The sequence below is a fragment of the Cnephaeus nilssonii genome, assembly GCF_951640355.1.
Source record: "Cnephaeus nilssonii genome assembly, chromosome: 22".
Classification (NCBI taxonomy): Eukaryota; Metazoa; Chordata; class Mammalia; order Chiroptera; family Vespertilionidae; genus Cnephaeus; species Cnephaeus nilssonii.
In genome coordinates, this window is record NC_137093.1 from 23,161,192 (window position 1) to 23,181,131 (window position 19,940).

Below are 19,940 nucleotides of genomic sequence, written 5' to 3' on the forward strand. Positions count from 1 at the left end.
TAGTCACTTCCCTTAGGGCCCTTTCCAGCACTTTGGGTGCTGTTACCTATGTGCTTGCTCCTCATGGCCCTCTGATGTCCCAGGGCCCCCAGGGTGCAGGACACAGGCCTGTCCTCTGCTGACTCCCTGGCCTGGACCACGGCAGGGCCTCGGAAGAACCTGCCCTTTGCCCTTCCCCTCTCCTTTCTCGCTCTGTTCCAATCACACCGCTCTCTCAGCGGCTTCTTAAACATCCCACCCCAGGGTCCTCCACTGGCTGTTTCTTCTGCCTGGAACACTCTCCGTCCCACGTCAGTGTGCATCTCTCCCTCACCTCCTGACCGCCTTGTGTAAAATAATAACCCCCACCCTCCTGCGCTCGTCTCCCTTCCCCTCTGCTCCATGGCAGCCATCACCAGGGGCATCAGGCAGTGCTGGGCTGGTCGCCTCTGTAGTCGCAGCACGCAGAGCGCTGGCACGGTGAGGAGGACAGTGACTCCTGGTACAGGACAGATGAAGTGCGAAACCCGACGGTCCCGAAGCGGATGAAACGGATTCCTCAAATGGAATGCTTTCTGCATCTTGACTTTTGGACAAAAGAGACAGAAAGTAGGGTCAGGAGCGGAAAGTGTCCCGTAGGGCGTGGCTGGGACAGGAGGGGGTTCGGCTAATCTGTGGCCCCTCTCCTTTTCCTGTGAGGCCCCAGATGCCAATCACAGATGCCCCGAGAGAATGCCCTCGTTCCCAGGGGAGACACTGTCACTCCTTTGTTGCTGCCTGACTGAGTGACAGTGACTCAGACATTTTGTTAACAAACAATCTTTGCCTCTAGGGCTTTCTGATTAGCTGAGTGAGCGAGAGCAGTCACTCAAGCAGAACACGCGGGGTCTGGCTAACCTGCCCTCGCTGTCTGCTATTTCTCGCCGCAGGTGTGTTTGCGGGTGGCTGGCCCGAGGGGGCTGGGCAGCCCTCATGGCTCAGAGATTTAAGTGGCACAGCCGCTGTCCTGCAGCCATAAGTAGTAGAGTCGGGATTTGAACTCAGGTCTTCTCCAACTCCAAGCCCATTTGTTTCTCCCACTCAGACCCTCCCAACGAAGTGTCTGCCAGCATCAACCAAGAGTAGGCTGTGCCTTTATTTGGGTGATGGTACTCAAGATAAAAATATTTTCAACATTTTAAGTAATTATGTATTTATTTTCATGACTATTAAAAAATAAGTATAGTTTGCTCACCAAACCTGCAACATAATGCTCCTTTATAAATGGGTTTATCTGTAAAAATGTGAGTCAAGTTAAGGAAAACATTAATAACAGCCCAGGTGATTCATGGGCATGGTAAAAAATCATGCAGATTGCATGCACTAATGATGCTCGGGGGAAACAGGTATTCTGGATTCAGGACTATAAGGAGGAATAAAATCCATGTGGGAAATAATGCGGACAAATGCACAAAGCTGGAGAAATGTGGGTCCCCAGAACGGTCAGCTCTAGCTGCCTGGAGACATATTCAAATGCAACGAGTGTGCTCTTGGTGACGCCAAGTGATTGCAGTGTCCCCGCTGGGCCCCGCACTCATGCACTGTCTGCTTGCAGGGACCTCTGCCCTTCGACCCTGTGAGCAGCCCCTGCAGTGTGAGATCGCCCACCAGCGGGGACAGGACCCTGTGCGCTACGACCTCACGGGCTGGCTCCACAGGGCCAAGCCCAACCTCTCAGCCCTGGACGCCCCCCAGGTCCTGCAGCACTCCAAAAGGTGAGTCCGGCCAGGGCCAGGGCCAGGGCCAGGACCGGCCACTGGAGGCGCTGCGGCTCCTTCCCCCGCGGGGCCGGGCAGTCACAACAGCCCAGCCAGGGAGGGCTGCTCCGGGAACCATCTCTAACGACAGGGCCGTAATTCAAACCAGAGCAGCGCGATGTCTCCCCAGGGCCAGCGAGCCCAGCCGAGGAGAAGAGCCGGCCTCTGGGGAGGCGGAACAGATGTCCGAGGCTGTGACTTCTTACTTCGGCTCTTTGCCTTTCATTAAGTATCTGAGAGATGATGTGACTGGAACAGCTTTTATGGACATCCTAGAACTAGGGGGTTGTAAAACCGAAGTGATAATGTTTTGTAGCATTAAAAAAAGCCTCACTGCACTCCCTGGCCGCTCTTTCCAGAAGTGCTGGCCGCGGGCTGGCAGCAATCGCCGCCTTCGGTTCAGAGTTACTGGAAGTGTGTGCATGCGTGTGCGTGCGTGTTTGTGTGCGTGTGTTCGCTCTCTCCACCATAAAATCAGGGTTTGTTGGATAAGACCACAAGATTTGGTAGATGGTGCACAGCTTTGGAGTCAGGCAGATACTCAGATTCTGCTTTTGCCTTTTTCGAGCTGCATGACCTGGGCCTCAGTTTCATAATCTGAGCAGTGGGTGTGATCCCAAGCTGCCATGTCTGATGGAAGGTTTTAGTGACATGACTGATGGCTTATTAGGTAGCCTGGCTCCTAGCAGGCCCTCAACCCACGTCTCACTGTGGCCATGGAGATTCCCTTTCTGCTCCAGGATCCTGTGGCTCAGGCTGGGTGAGGGGTGTGGGGTTCGGAAAGGGTGAGGCAAACCTCTGTGGGCCAGATGGCCTGGTGAGCAAGGAACATCTGGAGGAAGGAACAGCATGTGCGAAGTCGTGCTCACGGGAGTGAAAGAGCAGGCAGGTTGGGAGTAAGTCCCATTGGGAGGCCTTGTGCGCTCGAGAGCCAAGCATTGATGATTTCTGAGAGCAAACAGTGCTTTTCCTCAGTGTGTAGATCTGCAGCCAAGAGCGCCAGATGCGCCAGGACGGCTTGCTTGGCATTCTGATTCCCGGGTGCCACCCAGTCTCTCTGGGGAGGGCCCCGGGACTTGCTTTGCTGACAAGCGTCTCAGGGGGTTCTTGGACACTCAGATTTTGGTCAAGCACTTTTGCCTTTTATATCAGAGGTTGAGGCCCAAAGAGGACATGTGACTCACCCAAGGTCACAGAGTAAACTGAAGGCCAAAGGTCAAGTCTCCCAACGCCACAATGGGACAGTCCCTGTATAGGGATCAGGACTAAGGGTATGGCCTCCTCTCCCTACACCAGGGGGTAGTGCTCAAATGCCCCAGGGCCCTGCCCTCTCCTCTCACGGCTCCTGCCTCCTGGGGGCTCCCCGGGCCCCTCCCTAGCTTTTTAATTCAATGTGAGTGTCTTCAAGCCATTGTTGGTCTTTGTGCTCTGTCAGGCATTTAAGCACTTGAAGCAGCTTTGGGCATTTGAGACTCATTTCCTCAACAGTTTGCACAGTTGGGTCAGGCATGGAGGGAGATGGATAACAAGTCTTGAGGGCTGGGGCTGGGGCTGGAGTGCGTCCTGGGCTTGCAGGGAGCGGTGGGAAGTGCTTCACGCTTCTATTGGAGGGTGGGACCTGAGAGGCAGGGGGCTTCCTCTGGGGCCCAGCCTCATCCCAGGGCGCAGCAGGGTCTGCCCAGCCTTCTCAATCCTCTTCTGCCCACTGAAGCAGGCGGGCCGGCTCAGGCTTACCGGAGCAGAGCCTCCAGGGGCCCTGGCTCTGGCCCACCAATCTCAGAACCTGGACCTCACAGGAGCGCCCAGGGAAGGCACTACCCGCCCCTCGGATCAGGCCGGACTTTTCATTGACTGGTCCAGATCCACGTACTGACTGCTCAGCCTGCACGTCCTTCATTCTTGCGTGAAACACAGAGTAACTACCTACTCTGTGCTGGACCTGTCCTGGGGTCCCAGAGATGCTTCTGCTCTCGGAGAAGGTGCAGCAGGGGTACCCAGCAGGAGAGAGGCTCTAACGGGAGGAGAGGGGCCCGAGGAAGGAGCTGGTGTTGGTCAGGAGGCAAAGGCTCATCTGGCCGAGAGGGACCGTGACCAGCACGTGTGATTGACGGGGAGGGATCAGGAAGCAGGTCAGCAGGAAGCAAAGTGGACCTGTCTCCCGTGGAAGCCCTTAAAGGCCCCCTCTCTCCCCCTTGGACCTGCCAGGGAGGAGCTGAGGAGCCTGTTCCAGGCCCGGGCCAAGCTGCCCCCCGTGTGCCGCGCGGTGGCCGGCCTGGAGGGCACCTCCCAGCAGGCCCTGCAGAGGAGCTGCGCCGTGAGGAGGGCCTTTGCCAGCAGCTTTGCCGCGGTGAAGAGGAGAGCCCCCTGCTCCCAGATCAAGCTGCAGATGGTGAGTGGGTGCCCTGTCTCCACAGCCACGTGCCCCTCCCCTCCTCCAGGACGGGTCACCCACCTGTAGCGCCTCTGACCTCCCAGTGAGCCTGGAGGGCAGGCATCGCCCTGAGTGCCACAGAGGAGGACGCCGGCACTCGGGGCAGCAAGGCACCGGCCACAGTCACACTCCTGGGGCGTGATGGTCCCAGTCGGAGGCCAAAGCCTCGGCTGCTTGGTGTAGACTTGAGTGGCTTCAGGCGGTTTGTAGGAAGCACACTTGTCCTCCTGACCACGCAGGCCCACCTGCCTCCCTCCCTCCCAGGGCTCACATGTTCACCACCAGGCTCTCCCTGGGAGAAGCAGCAGACTGCAGCACTGGATGTAACTGTGTTACCTAGAAACGTCCATCCAGTAGCAAATGAGGAAATTTGATTGGTCAGTGGTCAGGCTGAGCCCAGAGGGTGGGGGCACAGGAAGGGTAAGTTTTGGAAAAAACCTCACAGCATCTTATACTGAAAAAGCCCACAGATTAGGTCCTGGGTTCTAGTCCATCTCTTCTGCTGGGCCACTTCCTTCCCCTCTCCATGCCTCAGTTTCTCTATCTGTTACAACAAGGGCCATTATGAAGGCCCCCTGGTTTTCCTGAGTACTAAGCAGGCTGTAGGTAGGAGGTGCTTGGTGTAGGACAGAGGGGCTCCAGGACATGCTCAGGCGAGAATGAGTGTATGCTGGGGAATGTCTTGACCCCTGTCTGTCTCACCCTGAACAGCTGGCCCTGACCCCCTCTTCTCCGGTTCCAGGATGCGTTGTCCAGCGTGGTCCGAAGGTCTCAGTTACACTTCATCCACTGCCTGGTGCCGAGCCTCGCGGTGGAGAGCAAGGGTGGGCAGGGCGCTCCGACCCCGCCGCAGCCTGATGGGGACCAGCCCGGAGCAGGCGGGCCCCTGCCCTTCGACATCCCCGCACTAAGGGTCCAGCTTTCCGGGTCCTACATCCTGGAGGCGCTGCGTCTGCACAGGACAGGTAAGAGCCACCGGGGAGTGAGTACCTTGTCTCTGACGCCTGGGACATGCCCGCCAACCAGGGGCAACCCAGGGACAAGAGCACCAATGATGTGCTAGGAGCTCTCTGTTGATTCTTCCCAGCAGCCCTCTGAGCGGGAGGCTATGAGCACCCCCATTTTACAGATGAGGAAACAGAAGCTCAGAGAGGTCAAACGATGTGCTCAAGGTCACACAGCTGGGACATGGCAGAGCCTGGATTTGGATCTAGGTCTCTTTAAATCCAAAGCCCTTTTTATTTCTTGAAATAGTTGTGTGCTCCTGGAAGGCTAGGGCTGTGTCTTACTCATCTTCCTTCTAGCAACAGATGTGTTAGAAGCTTCTACTTTGGGATCGAGAGTAGAGTTCCCCCAATGAGGAATGCTTTGGTTAAGATGTTCAGCCTGGTTTGGGAGATCAGTGTGGAAACCGGTGATGATAATGCGACCTGGCAGGGGTACGTGTCACCCGGGGATATAGGCAGTGGATGCCTGGAGGAGGGAGCTCCGGGCTGTCATTGGAGAGATTGGGGAGACCTCCTAGTGGAGGGAGCATCTTAGTTGGGTCTATAAACAAAACAAGCAGCTCACCCTGGGGCCCGGCGTGGGGGGGAGAGGGAACCTTGGGCAGAGGGATCAGCATATGCAAAGGCAGGGAGGCCCTGCCCAGCCTGGGATTTCAGGAAAGGGGGTTCAAAACGAGTGAGGGACTTGTGAGGGGGGCAGGTCCAGCGGGGAAGGCTGTGAACTGGTCTGTGGAAGTTGGGTTCTCCCAGGTCCAGCTGAGGCAGTGACGGGTGGTGGGGGACAAGGGGGTGCAGTCAGAGGAGTGAAGTCTTCCAGGCCCGTGTTTTAGAAAGCGGGCATGCACCTGAAATTTCCACCCCTGGCTCATCTCAGGAGCTGAGTTTGATCTGAATCCTTCCCTTTCTTTTCTGCCTCTCAAACCCCAGAGGCCAGCGCCTGGATGCCCCTCCCTGCCCATAAGGAATGCCTCAGGCGTAGGAAGTCTCTCTGCAGAAGGTGGGGTAGCTGGGGCTGGTGGGGAGCCCAGGTGGACCCCCGTTTGTTTAATGTCTCTGTGGTCACTGACACCTCAGCTTGTGGCTGCTGCCCCCACCTGTTCCCAGTGTGTTCATAATGGAACCCTGGGCCCAAGGCATTTGATGGAGAAGCCAGGAGCAGCAGGAAGCAGAGATGAGGCCCTCACTCCCCTGAGCGTCTCATTGATTCTCCCTCCTGCCTGCACATCGGGGGGAGACAGACAGATAATGTCATGGGAAGAGCGAGAGCGAGATGGTCACAGCCACAGCGGCGACGGATCGATTCTGCCTGGCTGGCTGCAGAGCGTGCTGGGCCTCTGCAGGCGCCCTGGACTGCCCGTCAGAGCCCCTGTGTGCACGCTCCCGTCAGCGGTCCCCTTCCTCAGGCCGCGTGTCCTCACTGCAGTGTCTGTCCTCTGCATTCTCAGCACCGCCCAGCTCCGTCAGGATGAGTTTTCCAACCAAGTGGAGGGTGGATGCCTTGTGCTAGAACTTTCCAATGTCTGCCTCCCAGACCTGGTTCGTTTCCCCATTTTTTCTTTCTGCTCTAAATTGCTTCTGTCTTTCTCACAGCATATAGGAAATATTTACATGCATCCCTAGGTACATACATATATAAAATATTTATGGTTTTGAATTCATGCACACACAACGTGTACATGCATCTACATATGCATACATAGGCATGTTGTTTGTTGAGTACCTAGGATGTGCCAGACACTGTCATCACACATGGTAACTGGCATCAGTCTCACAGAGTACAACGGCTGGCGTGTAGAAAATGCTCATTAAACATGAGGTGTCTTTTGTCCTGGTGGGCACAGCTCAGGCTCTGGAGGGCATGGGCCTGGGCTTGACCTTGGCTGACACCGGCAGATCCCGAGATGTGCCTCCTGTGTTTTTCACCTGTAATAGTTTGGATCTCAGCTGTGGAGGGTCCGAAGAGTGAATAAGGTAATAACACTTAGAAGACAGCCTGGACGTGGGAGGGCACTCGATGCATGTTAGCCTCTTTTACTGTAATCATCAGCAGATTGAATCATTATAATAAATGTGATTCTCATCTGACAGGTGAAGAAATTGACACTCTGAGAGATGGGGCCATTTGTCTCCAGTCAGAGGGCTAATGAGGGCAGAAATGGGATGTGAACCCAGTTCATCTGATCCAAAAGGGCAGGCTTGAAACCTCCTAGCCTCCGTCCACCCCATCTCTGTTTAGTCAGCATCCTTTGAATCTGACTGGAGACTCTCCTCCTCCAGGAAGGCTCCTGGGATTTGCCACCTGCAGGCACTGTCACTCTTCCTCATGGTTTATGCATTTGGCTTACTGTGGAGCAAAGTCTCAAAAGTAGAGTGAGATTTCATCAGACCTCCTCCCATCCATACTTGAGAGTGGTTTTTTTGTTTGTTTTAGCATTTTTGGGGTTTTTTTAGGCCACTAAGGCTCTACCATGCTCCTTATATCCAAATCTCAAGGTTTGGGATTAGAGTTCAAGTTCCTTTGGGACCCAGTCCCTGCTCACATTTGACCCATCACTGTCTCCTCTCCACTGGATTAGTTATTGTCGTTGTCTGGGTTTGACCCCCCAGCTGGGAGAGTTACCATCTGTGTGGCTTTGGGCGAGTCACTTAACTCTCTGGACCTTAGTTTCCACATGTGTAAAACAGATACAGTGATGTAGGTCCAGCGTGTCTGTCACACAGGACAGTTGCTATCCTCGTGTCTTGCACACGGAGGTGCTCAGTCAATGCTGGCTGTTGCTCTGACTATGGAACAGCATTAGGTTTCCCCGCTCCACCTCCCTCTGCCTGGATGCCCCTTCCACACCAAATCCTCTGACAAACTCTTCCGGCTCCTCCAAAGTCCATTTCTCATGCCACCTTCCTGGGAGCCTCTGGAGCCCCCTCCCATGTCAACACAGAAGGGTGGGTGCAGCTGTGTGCATCCTACATGTTAGGTTCACAGGAACTCTTAGGTACTATCCCACACAGCATTTCTTTGTGTGGTCTGTGGCTGATAATAGGTATTAGACACCCCCCCCAAAACAAAAGAAAAAAGAAAAAAAGATTTTCCATGGTCGAGCAGGTTTGGAAAAACCTCCGGGTGAAGCAAAGCTAACCCGCCATCTTCCATGCAGAGGTTCTTCGAGCCCCTGACAGGGATGCTGACTCTCATCGGGGCGTCCCAAGAGGCGGATGCGAGCCCAGCCTTTTCAAACTTGCAGTGGAGCGTTTTTAGGGTTTGTGTTCTGTAGAGACATTCAGAAAATGCGGACTGAACCCGATCTCTGAAGTTAGCAAATGGGGAAACTGAGGCCCCGAGAAATGAGTCCACATAGGCCCTGGGCTGGGTTTCTCACCTAGGTACCGGTTCTTCTGCCCACTCCCTCCTTCCCCAGGTTATGCTGACCACATGGGGCTCACGCAGTTCCGCCAGCGATTCCAGGTGCTGGACCCCCTGCTCACGAAGAAGCTCATGTTGGCCACTGAGGGAGTCGACGAGAGGAAGGTATGTGGAGGTGGGTGCCGGGGTGGTGGGGGCCCTGGGTGCTTCTGTTTCATAGGGGAAGAGAAGGGGCCATCTCGACCAACTGGGATCTGAGAGCCGGGCCTTGGGGGCAAAGATGAGGGTGGTGTGAGGTGTGGCCCAGACACCCCGCCATGCCCCTTAGGACACTACCCATCCCAGAATGGCCCTTCCGAAACCCTGCGTGAGGAAATGCGGGAAAAGAATTAGCCAGGAGGAGAGCATGTCCCAGCTGCAAGGGCACCCAGCAAGATGAAAAGCCATCTTTCCTGAGGGAGTTCCTCTCAGCACCAGCACCCCGAGATGGTCTATGAAAAGGGGGCTTCGCTGTCAAAAAAGTTTGGGAAGCATTTCACGCTAGAGCCCCCATCTTATAGAATTATAGTGAACCGTGCGCCTCAGGGCCTTTGCACCAGCTGCTTCCTCTGCCTGGAGCACTCTTTGCCCCAGTCTTTGCATGGCCGGTGTCAACTTGCTATTCCGATCCTGGCTCAGCTGTTACTCTCCATCACATCACCTTGTTTTAATGTTTGTACAGCACTTACCCTTGTTCAAAGTTAGTAGGTCCCCCTGTGTGTTTTCTGGCTCATGGCAAGTGTTCAGTCAATTCTCTGTTGAACGAATGAATGAGTGAATGAATACACATACCTGATCCCCTATTTCTGCCCCTGTGTCTCCCTTTCTCCAATTCTACTGTAAACTCCCAGTGCTGGAACCTCAGCTGGACCCCTAGTGCCAAACCCCCAATAATTTTCTATTGAGAGTGGCCACCAGCTGATGGATGACCACAGAGCTCTTTAGAATTTGCAAAATCCCATTGCATCCTTGCAACAGCCCTGCAAAATAGGAGCGATGATGGCCCTTTCACAAATGAAGAGATGAATTGACTCCCCTGGGGCCACACAGCCAGGCATTCGTGGGTTTTGTCCTTGATTCCAGTGAGGCCAGTGGAGACAGCATGGGCTCCAGAATCACACAGATCTGCACTTGAGTCTCAGCTGGGGCTGTGTGACCATGAGCAAGTTCCTTCATGTTTCTGGCTCAGTTTTCTTCACCTGTAAATGGGGTACAACAACAATGCCTACCTCAGTGGGGTGTTTTGAAGACTGTGGAATAGTATAGTTGAAGTGCTTGACATAGAGCCTGCTGCATGCTAAGGGCTCAATTTGTATGAGCTCCTATTATCAGCATCATCAGCATCTTTCAAGGCCAGAGTGATGGCAACCAGCCACACGGACTGTATTTTTACAGCCATGTTGAAACTTCACCTCCAGGTGGGTGTGCCCACGTGCACTTGGGATCATGAGTCAGTGAGTCACTGGGCTGGGAGAGTAAACAGAGTCACAATCGTTAGGTCCTCTCCTGGCTCTTCTCAGCAGGAGGGCCCAGGGCACAGGCCACCTCCTGGAGACCAGGCAGTGCCTTCCATGTGGCCTTCCTGACTCACCGTGGGGAGGGGACGGCAGTCCCAGCTCGTGCAGTGCAGGGCTGTTCCCTCTCTGGGCAGCTGCTCATTTTGGAAGCCACTGACCACTGTGTATCCGTCTTTATTTGGGGTTCTGTGTCCTCGGTCCCCCCAACTTGATCTCTGTTCAGGGCATCTGGAATGGAGCCATCGAAAGGTCTTGGGCTCCTCTGCAGTTGAAAACAGCACGGATGTGCAGTGTGGGGAGTCTTGTGCGGTGGCAGTGGGTGTAGCATATGGGAGAGTTTCTATTCCGAACGACTCAGCAGTTCCCTGTCGCAGCCAAACTGAAACCACCTCCACGCACACGCTGGAGGCCTGGGAAAATGGAAAATTACAAGTGGAATGGACTTGGTGGGAAGTTTTTGCCGCTTCTTATTCTTTTTTCATTTGCTCACAAATCTCATTTGCGGCAGCATCGAATTTTGGGTAGCAACAAAAGGAAACAGCACCCTGCCTCTTATGAGGAAGCTGATAAATATTCATTTGCCAGGCAGCGTGATAGGCCATGAATTATGCATGAACATGTGCTCGGGTGGGCACACTGTCAGCCTGTGTGTGTAAAGCAGTGAAGACCTCGGGATTGAAGAAGACAAGTTTGACAGCCAGCAAAGGTCAATGTTGTCGTCGGGCACTAGAGGGAAGCAGAGGGAATGCACTGTGGGGTATACAGTGGGCCTTGGTGAGGTCCCCTGTGAGCCTGAGGTGGGGCGCCTAACCACTGGTGTTTCATGCCAAGACTGTTTCCCAGAGCTCTCATGTGGTGGTTACCCACTGTGTGCTTTGTGTTCCTGTGTGCCTTTTACCACATGTGCCCAGTCTCACCACAATGTTTCTGGCACCGTGTGAAAAGGTTACAGATCCTTATCCTGAAACCATCCTCAAAAGATAAAGCCTTCCCACTGTGGGGATTATCCCCATTTTGCAGCAGAGGCAGCTGAGGCCATCACCACCCAACCAGGCGGTGTCATCTCCTTGTGGTTTCAATTTGCATTTCCCTGATGATCAGTGGTATTGAACATTTTTAAACGGGAGCTCTCTGAGGACCAGCAGTGTCTGGTAAAGTTCTCTACAGAATGTGCCATCCGTGATGTTAATTTAAAGTTATTACAAATTTCGTTCAACTTTAGCCAAGTACCTGCTTTGCACCAGGCCCTGTGCTAGGTGCCAGAGATACAGGGATGAACGGAACACAGCTTCACTGGGGGAGAAATACTTAAGCCATTTCCACTGAGGAGTGGCTTTAGGATGCTCCAGGGAGCACCCCTAAAACTTTAGATGTTTTCAGTAGGGGCGAGAGAGGGGCACCAGGGAAGACACCTCTGAGTAGGTGATGATTGAGTGGAGCCTGGCGGGATAGTTTGGAGGAGTCAGGAGTGTACACATTGGGCACAGCTTGTGCAAAGACCTGGAGCCGTGATGGCACATGGCTAGCTTAGTGTAGCTTCAGCATAAAGGAGGCCAAGTGTCAAGAAAAGGGGCTGATGATGTTGGTAGGGGCCAGACCATGGGTCCTTGTTAGCAGGGCTGGAGAGTATGGGCTTTATCAGGGGGCAGCTCCTTGTTCCATTCCGGCTGGCCATTGTCCATTGCTTGGCCCAATCTTAGGCTGGCTGTGCCATTGACCTTCTTCACTTGTTTGCAGCCAAGAAAGGTTTTCAACAGGGCACAACACAGACAACAGGGCGGGCTCAAGCAATGAAGGAATTCTAGTCCATTCTGCCCATTCCATGGTGCCCTCTAGGGAGCAATGTCCTTGTGCTGACCTCCAGCTGCTCAGGATGCACCGTCCCTTCTAGACACCCAGGCATATGTCCAGGTCTTCATGACGATCTTATATCCCTTCTGATCATCTTGGGTCCCTTTCATGGGTCATCTCATCTGGTTAAACGTACCTTAAGCTACACTGAAGCCCACCGCAGTGGCCAGAATGGTGGAGTCCCGAGCAGGTTGGTGGAGGAGCTCTTTAAGCTCACCTTGTCCCAGATTCTACGCCTGAGGCAGGAGTGGCCAGGTCTCTCTAATCAATGTGAGGAAACCCTTGGACCCTCCCTTCCCTGAGGGTGTCTACAGTGTTGATTGATTTTATAGCCAACAACATCTCTGTCCCTAGGACTTGATCTGAAGAACACATTAAGGGATGCTAATCCATCTTCTCAAAGGCAGCCACTCTTATTTCATCTCAAACCCTGTGGACACTCCCAGTTTGTCCCTTTCTTCTGGGAAGAGAGGCCCCTAGGAACCTGTGGCTGGAAGGGGAGCTGTCCGCACTCCGGGTGCTGAACGACTATCCAGGCGCTCCTATAATCTGAGCCCTCAGGAATTTATTTATTCATCGTCATTTTCCTCCTCACCTTGCTGTCCTCCACTTTGAGTCTCCTGTTTTAATAATATGGGTTTTCCATTCAGTGTTAACCAACTGATTGTGTGTGTGTGTGTGTGTGTGTGTGTGTGTGTGTTTATTTGTTTGTTCATTTAGTTTCTGCTTTGTGCCAGGCATTCTATTTACAGTCCTGAGCAGAGTGTTCAATACCAGGACATAGTCCCCACCCTTATGGAGGGATTGGATCAATGTGTAGGTGAGAGATCCAGTGGGTGAAAGCGTGAGGTTGAGAGTCAGATGGACTTGGGTTCAAATCCTGGTTTCTGACATCTCTCTTTCCATTCATTCGTGCCCACAGGTAACTTTTAATTGGGTATCACAAAGCACCTGGCACATAGTAGGTGCCTAACAGATGGCAGCTGCTGGGTATGGCGACCATTGGGCCATGGCACTTCATGGACAAGGTGCTATGCCAACAGCAGCCAAATAGTTCACTGGGTGAACATCCAGTTCCACAAACATGGATTCTCCATTTCACACCATTCGTTGAGGAGTGAGTTGGGGAAGTGTTTCTCAGCCGTGGCCCCTTATTATTCCTGGAGGCCCTCACTGCCTGTCTAGCATGTTCAGCTTCAGGTGAGGTGCCAGCCCACATGTTTTGGGTGCATCCTTGCTGAACATTGCAGAGAAAGCGCTTTGCAAAATTCTAGGGACACGAAGGGTCTCTCTGTAAGTGGAGGCCTGGTGTGGGTTTCTCCCAGGGACATTCAAGGACCATGAATGGTGGAGGTGAGGGGTGTGCCATCTCCCCACAGTGTCAAGGAAGGCCTTACAGCCTCAGAACCTCCCACAGTTACTGGCATTTATGGAAACTTAGCATGTCCCAGGCGTGATAGTAAGAACTCCATGTGTGCTGTATTAGCTGCATGGAAGTCTTTGTCAAGTTCAACATCTAAGCCCACAGAAGTGTCCGCTGTCTGCTTATTTTCTGTTTCCTTTAATATACGTCACACTTTCCAGTTTTTTTTTTTTGCATGACTTGTAATTTTCTGTTTAAAACTAGACATTTTAGATGCTATGTGATAGCAGCTCTAGATTCTGGCCTTTCCCTAACTATTTAGTAACTAACTTACCTGGACTAGATTTGTGGAGTCTGTCTCCCCCATGGTATGAGACTGCTGATATCTCCACTCAGTTTTTAATTCTCATTTTTTTAATTATAAATTGTGGGTTCTCAGGGGTTGCCCTGTGCCAGCATAGCTTGTGGTCAGTAGAGGCTGTGATCAGATACCTTCAGCCTGTGAAGCGCTCACCTCATTCTCCCGGAGCTGCGGGTGTGTTGGGAAATGTATTCAGCAGTCAGGCATTTAGGATTGTGTCTCAGCTTTCACTTTTTGTTTGGCTCATGGCTTTATGTTTACGTAGGGGTATGTAGACAGCTAGGGCCGCCTCTCTCTCCTGTGCACAGGTGCGGCCTTGATCCTGGGCGCAGCCTTCCAGTCGCCAGAGGTGTGTGGGAGCTCATTTAGGTGCACTGTGGCTGTTTAGGTGCACTACAGCTCCTTGTTCCATTCCGGCTGGTCATTGTTCATTGCTTGCCCCAGGCAGGGTGACTGTCTTAGGCTGGCTGTGCCATTGACTGTCTTCACTTGTTTGCAGCCAAGATCACTAGTGTTTCTGTCAGTGATCCTGGGTGAAGGCTTTTCCTCTGATTTACTCCATATAAAGTGCTCCTTCTGCCAACGACACTGCTAGATTCCACAGCCTGCCTCCCCCTCGCAGGATGACTGCACACAGAGCGTGGTGGGGAGTGGAAGAGCCCCATCCAGGTTGCCCCAAACCCCCAAGGTTCCTACCTGAGGGGCAACAGGTATTCCTTGAATGAATGCTTCTCAATGTGTTGTATCCCCTGGCTCAGTGTCCAGAGTGTTGAACTGGTTGTTTTCGAAGACAGTATCCACTTTTTACCATTGCTTTTTGGGGGAGACGGTTTATCAAGCTCCTTGCTCCATCATTCTGGAAGTCTCACTCCTACCTGAAACTTCTGTGACCTTGTGAAGCCCCCACTGCATCTTTGTGGGGCAGGCATAATCACCCCCTATCTTGGAATATGAGGATCAGAGGGGAGGGGTGGCTTGCTCAGGGCCACAGCCCAGTGAATGGTGGGCTGGCCTAGACACCACGGTCAGAGGGCTGAGGAAAAGCTTAATCGGATTCCCTGGGGTTGCCTCTCCCCCATCACTTCTTGGCCTGTGACCTTTGACAAGTCATTTCATTGCCCTGGGTCTCACTTTCTTTCTCTCTAAAACGGGCGAACAGTAGTACCTGTGGCAGAAGTTTGAAAATAAATGAGCCATGTGTCAGGTGCTAGGAGCAGGGGTCACGCTAAAAAAACACAGGAGAAAACTGTGGCCAGAACGGCCACATTTCCCTCGGCGTTCCACGTCGAGAGGAATAAGCTGCAGTGATCTGGACAATTCAGGTGGCTTGGCCGATTCCAGAAAGATGCTGGACAACAAAGACATTTCTTATGTAAACCTGGATCATTGCCCCGGATTCCAGCAGCCGGCTGGTGGCTAATGATTCCGTTAATGTACAACCAAATGAAGTCACTGATATTTCACCCAACAAGTGACAATTTCTAAGAGTGATATTAATGATGATGATAATAATAGTAATTAAGTACAAAGTCACTTACAAAGTCATGTTACACATTCTCAATTACTCATCCCAACCGTGGAACAGTCTGGGCAGGGGACAGTATCACCCTTTTAGCAGGGGAGGAAAATGAGAGTCGCCACCCACTCACTCCACCATTTGCACCTGCACTTTCTTCTCGGTAAAGTGAGGTCAACAGGACAGAAGGTGTTTGTTAGCCCTCAGACTCTTGGCTACACAGCCATCTCAAGGGCTGTAAGGAAGCAAGAAGATGGAGAAGAATCCTTGGCTATTGGCGTGTGTGTGTGTGTGTGTGTGTGTGTGTGTGTGTGTGTGTGTGTGTGTATGTTTTGGCAGCATTTGGGGTGCATCTGAGAAATGGGAGCTAAATGCATGGCCTTCAGTGCCTCTACCAGCTTTTGACCACAACAGAGCTGGTAGGACAGGCTCTGAGACACATGGACGCTCATGGTATTTATTAGTGCTTCCCCTACGCCTGGTCCTACGTCAAGGCCTCCACAACCACAACCACAGAATCTTCAGAAACGGTGCCATTATTTCACCTCCCACCCCCATTTTTTTCTGAAGAGTTGCCTACAGCTCAGAGTAAAATGCTTGTCCAAGGTCACAGAGGTCATGAGTGCTAGAACCAGGATCTCAACCCAGGTGGATCTCACGCCAGATTCCTACCCCTCCCCCAACCCCCAGCGCCTACTCCAAGAATTGACTGCAAGGTAGACCTAGAAAAATTTCACGGGCTGTAGGTTTCATTTATGTTTCATCCATTCTGCTTGGAGCCCATTTTTATTTTGTTTTCCTCTTGTGCAGAGAGAAAAGATGTTGTACTTTGGAGATATTGGTTTTATGCATTCTGCTGCCCATAGCTCCCTTGGAACATTTTTTGGCTAAAATGTAATAAGTGAAACCACTCAATTTGTGGAGGGGCGGTATGGAATGTTCTCGCAGGAGGTTAGAGGAGGGAACTTCCTCCCAGATTACAGTCTCGGACTAGACTTTTAATAAGCTTTTTTGGGGTGTCGTAGGAAGTTTTCTGTGATGCCGATGACCCGTGGAATTGAAACTCATGTACTAAATTACTCCAGGCTCTTACTACCTTTGGTTTCCCGAGTGTCACAATTGCTTTTCTGGCCGTTTATTCTGGAAATTGACTTGGTGGTTTTCGGTGGGTGGAAGGTCTGTGCGGGGTGGCGTGGGGGTGGCGTGGGAGGGGAACTGGCAGTCACAGAGAAACCAGGCACGGCCTGTACCTGTCCGAGGGTACAGATCTCTGGCAAGGCTGTTCAACTTGATGCAAAGTGGAAAATTCCATTAAATGGCCGGGGATTTGGCTACTGCTGCATCCAGGAACCTCGGAGTGAATTTGTTTCTCTTGCATGGGTCTGCTTTTCTCATCCCCTATCCCCTCACCCTTAACCCCACCAAGCTCTCCTGTTTGGGTACTCATTCATTCAGTCATCATGTTATCTGAGCTTCTACTGGTACTGTATGCATAGAACAGTACCAGGTGCAGTGGAGGAATAAGAGATGAATTAAACTCAGGCTCTCCCTCTATAATCTAGGTCAGGCACAGAAGGTTAATGGCTGGGTCATTTATTTAGCAAATGTTTTGGGAAGAGAGGCTGTCTCTGGTGTGCACAAAGAAGGAAGGACAGAGTTGGGGTGACTGTCATGGGGGACTTTAGTGACACAGGCGGGGGTGGGGGCGGATTTCCTAGTGGCTTAGAGTCCTCTGGAGCTGAGGCCTGGTTATGCGAAGCAGTAAGACATACTAGTCGATGCTACAGCGTGGCCAGACAGGCCTCAGTTCAGATCTGGCTTTGCTCATGTGTAACCTTGTAGCATTGAAGAGATGCCTTTATTTAGTTTTGTTTTTGTGGTAAAATATGCAGAACAAAATTTACCATTTTCACCGTTTTTAAGTATGCAGTTCAGTGGCATTAGTCACACTGTTGGGCAACCATGGGTCTCCAGAACTCTTCCATCTTGCAAAACTAAAACTCTATCCCCAGTAAGCACCAACTCCCCAACCCCCTCTGCCCCAGCCCCTGGTAACTACCGTTCTACTTTTATCTCAATGGATTTGGCTATTCTGGGTACTTCATATAAGGGGAGTCATGCAGTATTTGTCCTTTGTGACCAGCCTGTTTCACTTAGAATAATGATCTCAGGGCTCACCCAGGTTGTAGCAGGTGTCAGAATTTCCTTCCCCTTTAACCCTGACTACTATCCATGGTATGTATATACCCCATTTTGTTCATCCATCCATCTACCAGTGGACACTTGGGTTGCTTCTACCTTTTGGGGTACAAATATCTATCTAGGTCCCTCTTCCACTTCTTTTGGGTATATATCCAGAAGTGGAATTGCTGGATCATAGGGTAATTCTATGTTGAATTTTTTTAGGAGCCACCGTATTGTTTTTCATAGCAGACACATCCGTCCCTTAGTTTTGTGTCTTTGATTTCCTCCTCTGTAAAAAGTGGGCGTGGTAATGCGATGACCCACCTAGGGTTGCTTTGAGGATGAAAGCAGATGGCGGCTGGCACACAGTAGGTGTTCAGTCCATGCTCACCACCGGTGTGAGGTGGGGCTCTGGGCGCCCAAACTCAGAGACAGGTGGGGTCGTCCTCTCTCTCCCGCCCAGCCGTCCAGGCGGCCTGACCTTCCACTTCGGGAGGTTCCCGTCATCTGCCGGTCTTCTCCTCTGACCTTTCTCTCCTCCCCAGGCCGTGGAGGAGCTCCTGCAGACCCTGGATCTGGAGAAGAAGGCAGTGGCCGTGGGGCACAGCCAGGTGAGTAGAACTTATTTCTCGCGCCCTTCTGCCCATCACGTAGGGACCGGGTGAGACCCAGGGCATGCCTACCTCAGAGTCTCCTCTCTCCGTGTCTCCTTTCCACCAGGGCTAGTCATTTTCTGCCCTCAGTGCAGTGGCATGATCCACACTTCTTATGAGGCCATGAAGGTAAAATGCTATAACGTGGGAGGGGATAACCTTGAGGAGTATCACTTACCGGAGGTTAAACTCCCAGGGGCCTCGGTGGCTGGGTGGAGGTCACATCCTGGACCTCAGTTTGCCTTCCGCAGCCTCGGAAGGAGCTGCCACGAAACCCGGGAAGAAACACCGTCATCACTCAGAGCCTCGTAACTTGGCTTCGCCACCAGCTGTGACACAGCTCTGATCCTCGCTGATGGGCAGCGCTAAGCGAGGAGAAGGGGCTTGAGAAGGCACACGATGGTTAGAGCTGAGAGAAACAGCTTTTCCCAAGCTGGCATTGAGCCAAAAGCTCTTCCAAAAATGTTGAAACATTTGGAGATTTTCACAGAGCGCTGGTAGGCTCCTATGTAAAGTTTTTACGAGGGAAAATACAGTATTTAGGGCTTCCCAAACTGTTTGACCATGGGACCCTCACCCTTTTGTTTCTGTGGAAGACCCATTACCCTGTGTCACTCCACTGAACATGTATCTGTTTCCCCTTTGCTCCCCCCCCCCCCCCACACACACACCCAGTGACCTGCAGGGAATGGGCCAGTGGCTCCCTGGGGAGCGTGAGATTGCAGCTTCTGGTGAAGCTGCCCAGGTGGCCATGCTTATAATGCCTGGGCTCCCTTTTGCTCCTGTCCTATGATTAATAACCAGCTAATTACAGCAGTGTCATTAGGATGTCACACTCTGCTTGGGTCCGATAAGCAGCCGGACGCATGAAAAGCAACTAATATAGATTTTTCCTTGTGATCTTCAGCCGCTGGCGCCTTATCGAGGCCTGTGCTGAGGGCCGTGACATTTATGACAAAGGTGGATTCCACATGCAGTGGCCTTCTGGTCGCCGACATGCTCTCAAAAGGAAAAGAAATCAAAATAAGATTGTGCTGAGGCGATGACTTATTCCTGTTCTCTGTACGGTCGTTTCCAATTATCTTTTTTAATGAAAGCTTCCTACTTAATCAATAGCGGTTTGGGCAGAACCCGCCGCCTTGTGTAATATATGAACTAGTGCTGTCATCACTTTGAGCATTGATTTTTTTTTTTTATAGCAGCTTGTGGGACTCACTAGCTTGTGAAATTAATACAGTCATTATTGAGGCAATCTGATAGGTAATGAGTCAATCGTGTCTTTATTTCAATGAGGCTAATTGTCTTGGTGTCCCTGGCTGATATGAAGTGTTCCGTAAAGCGACAGAGGGTGGCAAAACAGAGTTAGCACCGATTGGGTGTGTTAATTTTCATTTTCCCATCGAGAACGGGTTTCCTGCGGGATTGGTGGAATGATCTCCATCACAGAAAATACGTTCAGGGGAATGGAGACTATATGGAGACCCTCCGTTCCACCTGGAATTAAATAGCAGTTCAGCCCCGAACCTCGGGCACTTATCATAATGAGGAGATGAAGGCTCATGGTGACGTCGAGAATGGGTGCAGGAGATGAGCTTAAGGCTTGGGGCTCAAGTTGATCACTGGTTATGTGAACTTGAATCAATTACATGATCTTTCTGAGCCAATAGATTCCTCAGAGGGTTTTTTTTTTTTTTTTTTTTTTTTTAGTGTCAAATGGGATATAGGAGAAAGAGCTTTGAAAAATGTAGATGCCATGCAAATGTTAATTACAGTCAGTGATAATTGCAGTCTTGTCTGGAGTCAGATAGAGGGAAAGAAGCCCTGGTGTTGCCATGGAGGAGCATCCTGGAGAATGGCCTGTCTTAGCCTCAGTTCCTCCCTC

At 51.9% G+C, this 19,940-nt stretch overlaps 1 protein-coding gene across 1 annotated transcript in view; it reads left to right on the forward strand.

Annotated features, from left to right (window-relative positions):
• The window catches only part of MYO18B (myosin XVIIIB), a 170,507-nt gene that overhangs the window by 46,598 nt on the left and 103,969 nt on the right, over positions 1-19,940 (forward strand). The window contains exons 17-21 of the mRNA XM_079762228.1: positions 1,574-1,733; positions 3,981-4,164; positions 4,949-5,171; positions 8,630-8,739; positions 17,951-18,016. Coding sequence (XP_079618354.1) covers positions 1,574-1,733; positions 3,981-4,164; positions 4,949-5,171; positions 8,630-8,739; positions 17,951-18,016 — 743 coding nt within the window. The remainder of the gene's footprint in view (positions 1-1,573; positions 1,734-3,980; positions 4,165-4,948; positions 5,172-8,629; positions 8,740-17,950; positions 18,017-19,940) is intronic.